The 12,500-nt window shown below is 43.5% G+C and overlaps 1 protein-coding gene across 1 annotated transcript in view; it reads left to right on the top strand.

Moving 5' to 3' along the window:
- LOC120562356 (tetratricopeptide repeat protein 24-like) overlaps positions 1 to 12,500 on the top strand; it is a 21,385-nt gene that overhangs the window by 7,163 nt on the left and 1,722 nt on the right. Inside the window, 8 exon segments of the mRNA XM_039806072.1 lie at positions 83 to 289; positions 1,290 to 1,418; positions 2,781 to 2,902; positions 4,344 to 4,412; positions 7,549 to 7,577; positions 7,660 to 7,733; positions 7,978 to 8,037; positions 8,040 to 8,088. Coding sequence (XP_039662006.1) covers positions 83 to 289; positions 1,290 to 1,418; positions 2,781 to 2,902; positions 4,344 to 4,412; positions 7,549 to 7,577; positions 7,660 to 7,733; positions 7,978 to 8,037; positions 8,040 to 8,088 — 739 coding nt within the window.

The raw sequence follows: 12,500 nt of genomic DNA, 5'->3' as shown, positions 1-12,500 counted from the left end.
TTCACGTTAAGCGTTTATGAATGTCCCCTATTATACTACATCAGATCAGACTGACTGAGTGACTTTGTGTGCTGTTGTCCAGGTGAGCTGTACCTGTGCGTGGGCGTGTCTTACTGCCGGCTGCGGTGTTTCCAGGAGGCCGTGGCGTGCCTGCAGCGAGCCCTGAGCCCTGCAGCTCAGCAGCCCCCCCTGCTGGCCAGAGTGCTGCACAACCTGGGAGCCGCCCTGAACTCTGCCGGACGCTTCCCCGCCGCCGTGGGCTACCACCGGCTGGCTGCCGGGCTCTACGGTCAGGAACGGTTATTGATATATAGATATAGAGCACAAACAGATATAGATATATAGATACATATATACAGACTGAGTCATAAAGGGAGAGACAGACCAGATACATAAACACATTACAGTTGTTCTTGATTGCTTTGATGCAGCGGTCAACTCAAACTCCACATTTTCAAAACCGTTAACACACAGGCTGAAACAGTGGCACTCATGGTCAAATTGGATCCAGAATCAGAAATGCTTTGATGCAAATTTTATTGATTCCATTGATTCTTATTTTGAAACTGTGGCTGAAAACTGAAATACTGTAAATATTACACAAAATACATGTAAACCAAAATAAAATCTATTACAGTAAAGTATAAACATCTATTACTGTAGAGTATAAGAAATAGCCACTATTGATACTCAATCTCTTGTGTCTTAGACCTCTTCCATCCAGGTTGGGTTAGGGAACAACACAGACACTGCACCTTTAAGGCCTGCACACTGACTGCTAATTGAAGATTTGTGTGAAGGAGTGTCAAACATGTGCTTCAGTGATTTCATACTGATGTAGGTACTTTCTAATAGTTAGGAACAGATGGTTTCTGTTTGGTTACCATAGCTAAAACAATGGAGTTTGGACTGCTTGAATGACATCCGTGTTAACTGTTCTGCAAAAGGGGGATGTGTCAATCCACATTTGCAAGAGGTGTCTTCTGCTCTGCTGAGACAGTGGTGGTGAACACCGAGTGGATCCCAGTTTCTTTAAGCAGGTCAAAGCAATCAAGAAAAACTGTTAAACACTCTGAAAACGACTGTTTCAAAAGCTCTGTCACCTTTAGTTTCAGTCTGTGAAAAGGCAAATTAATTGTGTGTGTGTGTGTTTGTTTGTGTGTGTGTGTGTGTGTCTGTGTGTGTGTGTGTGTGTGTGTGTGTGTGTATATCTGTGTATCTGTCTGTCTGTCTGTCTATGTCTGTCTGTCTGTCTGCCTCTGTCTGCCTGTCTGTCTGTCTGTCTGTAGGCTCCCTGGGTTGCCGTGGGGACCAGGCCCGGTGCTTCAGTAACTTGGGGTATGCCTGCAGTCAGCTGGGTGATGAAGAGGAGGCAGCAGAGAGCTTCATCCTGGCTCTGCAGGGCTTCAGAGACACCGGTGACTGCTTTACTTTAATGTTAATACAGTTCAATAATGTTAATACTGTTTAATAATGTTAATACAGTTTAATAATGTTAATACAGTTTAATAATGTTAATACAGTTTAATAATGTTAATAATGTTAATACAGTTTAATAATGTTAATACTGTTTAATAATGTTAATACAGTTTAATAATGTTAATACAGTTTAATAATGTTAATACAGTTAAATAATGTTAATACTGTTTAATAATGTTAATACAGTTTTATAATGTTAATACAGTTTAATAATGTTAATACAGTTTAATAATGTTAATAATGTTTAATAATGTTAATACAGTTTAATAATGTTAATACAGTTAAATAATGTTAATACAGTTTAATAATGTTAATAATGTTAATACAGTTTAATAATGTTAATAATGTTTAATAATGTTAATACAGTTTAATAATGTTAATACAGTTAAATAATGTTAATACAGTTTAATAATGTTAATACTGTTTAATAATGTTAATACAGTTTAATAATGTTAATACAGTTAAATAATGTTAATAATGTTAATACAGTTCAATAATGTTAATACTGTTTAATAATGTTAATACAGTTTTATAATGTTAATACAGTTTAATAATGTTAATACAGTTTAATAATGTTAATACAGTTTAATAATGTTAATAATGTTAATACAGTTCAATAATGTTAATACTGTTTAATAATGTTAATACAGTTTTATAATGTTAATACAGTTTAATAATGTTAATACAGTTAAATAATGTTAATAATGTTAATACAGTTCAATAATGTTAATACAGTTTAATAATGTTAATACAGTTTAATAATGTTAATACAGTTTAATAATGTTAATAATGTTAATACAGTTTAATAATGTTAATTATGTTTAATAATGTTAATAATGTTAATACAGTTTAATAATGTTAATACTGTTTAATAATGTTAATAATGTTAATACAGTTTAATAATGTTAATAATGTTAATACAGTTTAATAATGTTAATACAGTTTAATAATGTTAATACAGTTTAATAATGTTAATACTGTCTAATAATGTTAATACTGTCTAATAATGTTAATACTGTTTAATAATGTTAATAATGTTAATACTGTTCATTATTTGGAGCTGCACTAAGCTGCAGACACAGAGGTGGTTGCTCTGCTAAATAGTGTCTGTCTGTCTCTCTGTCTGTCTGTCTCTATGTCTGTCTGTCTGCCTGTCTGTCTGTCTGTCTCTATGTCTGTCTGTCTGTCTCTCCTCCTGTCTCTCTGTCTGTCTGTGTGTCTGTATGCCTGTCTGTCTGTCTCTCTGCCTCTCTGTCTGTCTCTCTGCCTGTCTGTCTGTGTCTCTGCCTGTCTGTCTGCAGAGGACCACCTGTCTGAGGTTCAGGTGTGTGAGTCGTTAGCAGAGTGTTACCTGAAGCAGAGGAAGCAGCAGAAAGCTGTTCAGCTCTACAAACAGGCTTTGAAGGCTCTGTCTCACTGCCAGGTAACACCTGTCTCACTGCCAGGTTACAACTGTCTTACTGCCAGGTAACACCTGTCTCACTGCCAGGTTACAACTGTCTCACTGCCAGGTTACAACTGTCTCACTGCCAGGTAACACCTGTCTCACTGCCAGGTAACAACTGTCTCACTGCCAGGTAACACCTGTCTCACTGCCAGGTAACAACTGTCTCACAGCCAGATAACACCTGTCTCACTGCCAGGTGTGTTCATGTGACAATCACACATTGTCACACAGATTTGACATCATTCTGACCAATCGTGACGGCTCCTCGGCCTCGAGACCTATCTCAAGTCCCTTTGGTTGGTGGGATCTGATTGGTTAATGAGGACTGATGACATCTGAGCTGCATCTCATAGCCCTTAAGTTGCCTCCTCGAGTCCTCCACTTGCCTCCCTTCCTCATGTCCTAGTCCCTCCCACGAGGAGGCACGGGAGAGACGGAGGAAATAACACGGAGGAGAGAGGCAACGAGGAAACAGGCGATGTATTGCAGACTCCTTTCCTCTGTATCACATGACTCTGTAAGCTGTTTGGGAGGACTTAGAAACTCCGTCAGCTGTTTGGGAGGAGTTAGACACTACTTCAGCTGTTTGGGAGGACTTAGAAACTCCGTCAGCTGTTTGGGAGGAGTTAGAAACTCCGTCAGCTGTTTGGGAGGACTTAGAAACTCCGTCAGCTGTTTGGGAGGAGTTAGAAACTCCGTCAGCTGTTTGGGAGGAGTTAGAAACTCTGTCAGCTGTTTGGGAGGAGTTAGACACTCCTTCAGCTGTTTGGGAGGAGTTAGAAACTCTGTCAGCTGTTTGGGAGGAGTTAGAAACTCTGTCAGCTGTTTGGGAGGAGTTAGAAACTCCGTCAGCTGTTTGGGAGGAGTTAGAAACTCCGTCAGCTGTTTGGGAGGACTTAGAAACTCCGTCAGCTGTTTGGGAGGAGTTAGAAACTCCTTCAGCTGTTTGGGAGGACTTAGAAACTCCGTCAGCTGTTTGGGAGGAGTTAGAAACTCCGTCAGCTGTTTGGGAGGACTTAGAAACTCCGTCAGCTGTTTGGGAGGAGTTAGACACTCCTTCAGCTGTTTGGGAGGAGTTAGACACTCCTTCAGCTGTTTGGGAGGAGTTAGCAACTCCTTCAGCTGTTTGGGAGGAGTTAGACACTCCTTCAGCTGTTTGGGAGGAGTTAGCAACTCCTTCAGCTGTACTAGGAAGGCTGCTCCCTGTATCCTCACCTATAGCTCCTCGATGCTCCCTCCTCGATGCTCCCTCCTCGATGATCTCTCCTCGATGCTCCCTGCTCGGTGCTCCCTCGAGCAGTTGAGGAGTCGAGGAAATATACAATAAGGGCCCTGAGATGCAGCCCTGGATGGGAAGTCTCTCTCGCTCCCTCCTCAAGGTGCATGGTCTGAACACAGCTCTCTGTTTCACTTTCAGGACAGTTCTGGTTCAGCTCGGGATCATCTGGTGGAGCGTCTGACTGCAGCCCTGCAGCAGAGTCTGCAGGTGAGAAAACATCACACCTCCCACTCCTTAAAGTCTGTCCTCGCCTGAGAAACTCCCCCATAGGTCGTTAGTTCCAGCATCATTCTGCCCTATATTTAGGTTAGTAGTGGTGGAGCCCTCTAGTGGCCGTAGTAGTTCTGACCTATATTTAGGTCTGTAGTGGTGGAGCCCTCTAGTGGCCGTAGTAGTTCTGACCTATATTTAGGTCTGTAGTGGTGGAGCCCTCTAGTGGTCGTAGTAGTTCTGACCTATATTTAGGTCAGTAGTGGTGGAGCCCTCTAGTGGTCGTAGTAGTTCTGACCTATATTTAGGTCAGTAGTGGTGGAGCCCTCTAGTGGTCGTAGTAGTTCTGACCTATATTTAGGTCAGTAGTGGTGGAGCCCTCTAGTGGTCGTAGTAGTTCTGACCTATATTTAGGTCAGTAGTGGTGGAGCCCTCTAGTGGTCGTAGTAGTTCTGACCTATATTTAGGTTAGTAGTGGTGGAGCCCTCTAGTGGTCGTAGTAGTTCTGACCTATATTTAGGTTAGTAGTGGTGGAGCCCTCTAGTGGTCGTAGTAGTTCTGACCTATATTTAGGTCAGTAGTGGTGGAGCCCTCTAGTGGTCGTAGTAGTTCTGACCTATATTTAGGTCTGTAGTGGTGGAGCCTCTAGTGGCGTAGTTCTGACTATATTTAGCTGTAGGGGGAGCCTCTAGTGGTCGTAGTAGTTCTGACCTATGTTTGGTATGTAGTGGTTCTAGTGGTCGTAGTAGTTCTGACCTATATTTAGGTCAGTAGTGGTGGAGCCCCTGTAGTGGTCGTAGTAGTCCTGACTAATTTGTGTAGTGGTGGAGCCCTCTAGTGGTCGTAGTTCTGACCTATATTTAGGTCTGGGGTGGAGCCCTCTAGTGGTCGTAGTAGTTCTGACCTATATTTAGGTGCAGTAGTGGTGGAGCCCTCTAGTGGTCGTAGTAGTTCTGACCTATATTTAGGTCAGTAGTGGTGGAGCCCCTCTAGTGGCGTAGTAGTTCTGACCTATATTTAGGTCAGTAGTGGTGAAGCCTTCTATGTGGCCGTAGTAGTTCTGACCTATATTTAGGTCATGTAGTGGGGGCCCTCTAGTGGCGGGCGTAGTTCTGACCTATATTTAGGTCTGTAGTGGTGGAGCCCCTCTAGTGGCCGAGTAGTTCTGACCTATATTTAGGGTCAGTAGTGGTGGAGCCCTCTAGTGGCCGTAGTAGTTCTGACCTATATTTAGGTCTGTAGTGGTGGAGCCCTCTAGTGGCCGTAGTAGTTCTGATCTATATTTAGGTCCGTAGTAGTTCTGACCTATATTTAGGTCTGTAGTGGTGGAGCCCTCTAGTGGCCGTAGTAGTTCTGATCTATATTTAGGTCTGTAGTGGTGGAGCCCTCTAGTGGTCGTAGTAGTTCTGACCTATATTTAGGTCTGTAGTGGTGGAGCCCTCTAGTGGCCGTAGTAGTTCTGATCTATATTTAGGTCTGTAGTGGTGGAGCCCTCTAGTGGCCGTAGTAGTTCTGACCTCTGGTAAAACTTACCGGGTTAAGATGAGCTCTTTTATGGTGAATTAAAGGCTTGATCCCACCAAGTTGCTCATCCAATCAGATCGAAGCATTGACGCCAATGCTGCTGCCAGTTCTGCCGTTGTTTACCTTTTTCTTCTTCTTCTTCTAGTCCATAGAAATAGCAAAGTCGGTAGCCTTTCCTCATTAGCGCCCCCTCTGTTCAGGAGAAGACTGCAGCTAGTGTCGCCACCACCACCCTGGAGTATAAACAGTAACGGCGCTCCCGTGATGTCACATTGTCGTGCGACAGGTCGGGAACGGCACGTATACCGCTCGCTTAAACTCATATAGTCCAGTTATTTAGAAGAAAAGAGGCCTGGAGTGACAGAAGTTCAGACAAATATTAAAGGTGCTTTTTGGAACGGTACACGAAAGTATACAAGGAAGAAAGGTCCGAGCGTAGATATAAAACAACACAGTGTTTCCTTTAGGAGTTTTTTTAGCAGTGGGGGCAGGTCCAAACTTCCCCCCTTCCAATGAAAAAGAACTGACACTTAGCTGCAACAAGAGTTACTATATCGGCCAACTTTGATCTTGACATATAGGCTAAGCATTCTGTAGCAACTAACAATAAACCCACTATTAACCCACTATTAATTACATTATCTTAATAACAATAAACCCACTATTAATTACATTATCTTAATGCAGTGTCACTACTTCAGCATGTAAATAATGCTCCTAAAATACAAACGTTCTCCGACATGCACTCTAACAATGCAGCTGGGGGCGAAGGTAGACTCTCATTACAGTGGGGGCGGAGCTTCATCACGGGGCCCTCTGCTACCAAGTCATTTTAAAATTAAAACCGTTTAAAAAAAACGGTAAAATATCTGATGAATGCATGTTATAATATGTTACTCGTTGAGCCAAGTAAGCCTATATGTCAAATAAAACACAAAGAAAAGACAGTTTTTGACAAGTTTGTATTGACGAACAAAGAAAGCAGTTTGCCAGTCAAGTGAAAATGTTTCAGCACCACGGACAGCGACAGCTGAAGGACAGCGATGGTGCTGAACAGGCCATGTGAGCTCAATCAGAGCCACACTATATAACTGACATGGCTCTATTATATATATATATATATATATATATATATATATATATATATATATATATATATATATATATATATATGTTTGATAAGAAGAGCTGGATCATCACAACGTGAGATCATATGCAGTGATTAGCTTCTTTCAGCTAATAATGTGTCACTTGGCGAGGGCCCCGTTCTCCTCAAGTGACGCAAGATCGGCGCCGTTTGAGGGGCCCCTAATTGGCACGGGGCCCTGGCACCCACGCTATCTCCGCTACTGAATGCAGCCCTGTTTCTGATACCGTGGGGGGGCAGAAATGTTGCCGTGGGGGGGCCGCCACGGTCAAATCAACATAAAGGAAACACTGCAACAGATTTATATCTATGGGTCCAATGCTCTGTTCTTGAAAGCTTTTATTTGGACCCATATTTTATATTGAAATGTCAAAATGAAATAGCCCTATTTGTATTTAGAACAGAAGTTAGTTGTACGTTGGATGTTGTCCTGATTAATCCCAACTGTTCTTTCCCTCTCAGAGGCCACGCCCACTCAGACCACCTATCAGGTAACAGCCAATCAGCTCTCAGTGTCTCTGTGACTCAGCGGAGCCACAAACTTCTACTGAGCTTTAAATGTCTCCATCGCAGGAGGAATGACATCACTCAGAGTCCAGGCACAGCGTCCAATCAGCAGCCAGACGATCAGAGGGGGGAGGGGCCAGGTGAGTCTCCCTGTTTAAACCACATCTGGGTTTTGACCTTTGACTTACTTTAAGTTTTTGCCGCTGACGTTTTTTGACGTTTTTAACGTGTTTTGACTCTTTTTGTGTGTTTGAAGTTTTGGCATTTTTTCAACATTTTTCTCGGGGAGTTTTCTCAACGTTTTTGATGTTTTTTATCAAAGATTTTGGTGCATTTTTTTAACGTTTTTTTACGTTTTCTCTCTGACAATTTTGCTGTGACCAGACTCACAGCTGGAGGCCGCAGGCAGACAGGAAGCAGCAGAGCATTGTGGGTCAGCAGGAGGCGAGCCTCTGAGGAACCTGAATACATGAGCATGGTACCTGGACTACACAGGTAACACATACTATTACTATCACAGACACAATCACAGACACACAGGTAACACATACTATTACTATCACAGACACAATCACAGACACACAGGTAACACATACTATTACTATCACAGACACAATCACAGACACACAGGTAACACATACTATTACTATCACAGACACAATCACAGACACAATCACAGACACACAGGTAACACATACTATTACTATCACAGACACAATCACAGACACACAGGTAACACATACTATTACTATCACAGACACAATCACAGACACACAGGTAACACATACTATTACTATCACAGACACAATCACAGACATAATCACAGACACAATCACAGACACACAGGTAACACATACTATTACTATCACAGACACAATCACAATCACAATCACAGACATAATCACAGACACACAGGTAACACATACTATTACTATCACAGACACAATCACAGACACACAGGTAACACATACTATTACTATCACAGACATACAGGTAACACATACTATTACTATCACAGACACAATCACAGACATAATCACAGACACAATCACAGACACACAGGTAACACATACTATTACTATCACAGACACAATCACAATCACAATCACAGACATAATCACAGACACACAGGTAACACATACTATTACTATCACAGACACAATCACAATCACAATCACAGACATAATCACAGACACACAGGTAACACATACTATTACTATCACAGACACAATCACAGACACACAGGTAACACATACTATTACTATCACAGACATACAGGTAACACATACTATTACTATCACAGACACAATCACAGACATAATCACAGACACAATCACAGACACACAGGTAACACATACTATTACTATCACAGACACAATCACAATCACAATCACAGACATAATCACAGACACACAGGTAACACATACTATTACTATCACAGACACAATCACAATCACAGACATAATTGTGATGTATGGGACATTGTGTATTGAGTACCCCGTTCCACTAGTTGGCGCTGTGTCGCCACTGTTAGTGTGTTTATCTGAATGTACTAAGTGAATGAGTACGTTAGTAAAAAGATCGGTAGTTTTCCACTGAAACTCAACGTGTCCGTGTTGTCTCTATTAACAAGATTATCTGAAGTGAACCCACGACATAACATCATTGGCGACGGTGACGACTTTTGGATTGCCGTTTGTTTGTTTTGTTCCGCCGCAGTATTGACTGTGTGTGAGGAAGAAAAAGGCGTTTGTGCGAGGGAGAAGTGGGCTAACAGAGGCTAATGAGCTCAACGAAACGGAGAACTACTGCTAATGGAAGGAAATGGCACGACACGGATACATCGGGCAGATCTCTGCTTCGAAGAGTCAGTGGAGCAGTGGACAGCCTACGTGGAAAGGTTTGAACATTTTGTAACAGCAAATGAGATTGAGGACGATAAAAGTCAGCCGTTCTTCTCAGTGTAATGGGCTGCCATACCTACGGATTCATTACGTAGGCCTCGTAGTCCCTGACAAGCCAGGGCTAAAGTCATACGATGATATTGTTAGTGTTTTGTAGTCGATTTTTCTCCGCACCGATTGTCATTGCCGAGATTTCGCCTTCCATAAACGAAACCAACAAGAGGGAGAATCAGTGAGCCAATACGTTGCAGTAATCAAACAGTTAGCAGAACACTGGCGACTTTGGCACGCATTTGTTGGATGCACTGAGACAGACTCGTTTGTGGACTTAACACGGAGGCGATACAGAAAAGATTGCTGACCGAGACTGCACTCACTTGGAAAAAGGCTGTGGAAATAAGCAGTTAGCAATGGAGACGGTAGCAAAAGAAACGCACCAGCTAAGTAATGCACTAAAGATAAATGCACTGTCACTGACTAGCCAGCAACGCTACAAATGTGTGCGCTGTGGAAAAACGAATCACAAGGAGGCCGACTGCTATTACAAGGACCAAACATGTCACAGCTGCGGTAAGGAAGGCCACATATCGAGAATGTGTCGAAACAAAGAGCATGGAAATAAAGAAAGGAAAGTAAAACAAAAAGTGTTTACAAAGAAAAAGAAAAGTGGAGTGTACCACATGGATGCAAAAGAAATGTCCAGTAGTGAGGGTAGCACAACAGATGCAGAGCTAACACTAAACATGGTGGCTCAGAAAGGAAACCTTTCACACATGTGTGTTAAACCAAAGATTGAAGGAAAGACGATTCAAATGGAATTAGACACAGGCGCTGCAGTTTCTCTAATATCCAAAGAACTATATGACATGCAGTTGTGTCATGTACCTTTACGCCAAACGAATACTATACTGAAGACATACACTGGCGAGCTGATTTCACCGGAGGGGGTCATCAAAGTCTTGGTAAAAATGAACAAGCAGAAGGCTAAGCTACCACTGTACGTGGTCAAAGGGCTTCACCAACGCCTTTGGGCGGAAATGGCTGGCGGAGAATACGGATTGACTGGCGGAGATTAAGACAGTTCGTGAGGAGACTTTAGAAGCTGTGCTACAGAGGCACAATGAAGTCTTTAAAAAGGAGCTGGGCACAATGAAAGGCATTAAAGTGGCCATAGCTCTGAAAACCGGTCATCAACCACGGTTTTGCCAGGCAAGAGTCGTTCCCTATGCTCTGAGGCCAAAAGTTGAAGCTGAGATTGATCGGCTGAGGGAACAGGGCATCATATCGCCTGTCAAGTTCAGCGACTGGGCAACACCCATCGTAAGCCAGTTGAAAAAGAATGGAGATGTTAGGATTTGCGGTGATTTCAAAGTGACAATCAACCCCGTTCTGCAGGTGGAGAAATATCCGATTCCTCGGATTGAGGATTTATTCGCATCACTGTCAGGGGGGCAGCATTTCAGTAAGCTGGACTTGTCTCACGCATATCTGCAAATGCCTGTGGAGGAAGACTCTCGCAAATATCTCACCATAACAACATCAAAAGGGCTGTTCTGTTACAACAGACTTGCCTTTGGAATCACGTCGGCCCCAGCAATATTTCAGCGGGCCATGGACCAGGTTCTCCAGGGTCTTCCGAACGTCCACTGCTATTTGGACGATATTTTGGTAACTGGCCAAGACCGCCTTCAGCACTTGAAGAACTTGGACGCTGTCCTGGGACGCCTTGAAGAATTCGGCTTACGTGTCCAAAAGGAAAAATGTGAATTTTTCAAGGATTCACTGGAATACCTGGGCCATGTTATCGACGCCCATGGCCTGCACAAGTCACCAGAGAAAGTGAGGGCGATTGTGGAGGCTCCTGCACCGACGAATGTGAGTCAGCTTCGATCCTTTCTAGGGCTGATTAACTACTACGGCAGGTTCATTCCAAACTTGTCAACCATTCTTAGCCCACTCAACGCACTTTTGGGCAAAGGCAAACCATGGCGATGGACCTCAAAATGTGCAACAGCATTTCAGGTGGCCAAAGAACAGTTGTCATCGCAAAGTGTGCTTACCCATTACGACCCGCAACTGCCCATCCGGCTGGCTTGTGATGCTTCACCATATGGGGTAGGTGCTGTAATTTCGCACATCTTTCCAGATGGACAAGAGAGGCCCATAGCTTTTGCATCACGGACCTTGAATAAAGCAGAACAAAAGTATGCACAGATTGAGCGTGAAGCTCTTGGCATTGTATTTGGTGTTCGGAAATTCCATCACTACCTATATGGTAGGAAGTTTACGCTCCTCACTGACCATCGCCCTCTGACCACAATTCTGAGTCCCTGCAAAGACAATACCATCTATGGCAGCCGCCAGAATGCAGCGGTGGGCTCTGCTGTTGGCTGCTCATGATTACAGTATCCAGTACAGAGAAGCCGCGACGCAGGCAATGCTGATGGGCTGTCCCGCCTGCCACTTGCCACGTCAGTTAAGGAGAAACCCAACACTGTGGACAGTTTTCACATTAAACACTTGGAAATCTTACCCGTGAGCTGTAAAGAAATCTGCAGAGAGACCAGGACCGATCCTGTCCTTGCTCAAGTACTGGAAATGGTGTCCACAGGTCGTTTTCCGAGAGTTCAGCATGTGGACAGCGCACACGGCACCATTCATCAGTAGGAAGGATGAACTGACTGTTCAGCAACAGTGCCTCATGTGGGTATCCGTGTTGTCATCCCTCCTAAGCTGGACCCAGAGTGTTGTCCGAAGCTACACACGGGACACCCTGGTGGAAAATGAAGCAATGAAGCGCCGCCACAGTTACATGTGGTGGCCAGGAATTGACGCTCAAATCAAACAAGTGGTCGAAGCCTGCCAATCCTGCCAACTCACACAAAAGCACCTGGACCATCGCCTCTCCATCCTTGGGCATGGCCAGGAGCTCCACATGGCAGAGGATTCATGTTGATTTTGCCGGTCCCTTACAAGGCCATATGTTCATGGTGGTCGTGGCAC

Source organism: Perca fluviatilis, chromosome 7 (genome assembly GCF_010015445.1).
Source record: "Perca fluviatilis chromosome 7, GENO_Pfluv_1.0, whole genome shotgun sequence".
NCBI lineage: Eukaryota > Metazoa > Chordata > Actinopteri > Perciformes > Percidae > Perca > Perca fluviatilis.
The sequence above is the reverse complement of the archived record's forward strand: the minus strand, read 5'-3'. Positions and strand labels throughout refer to the sequence as shown.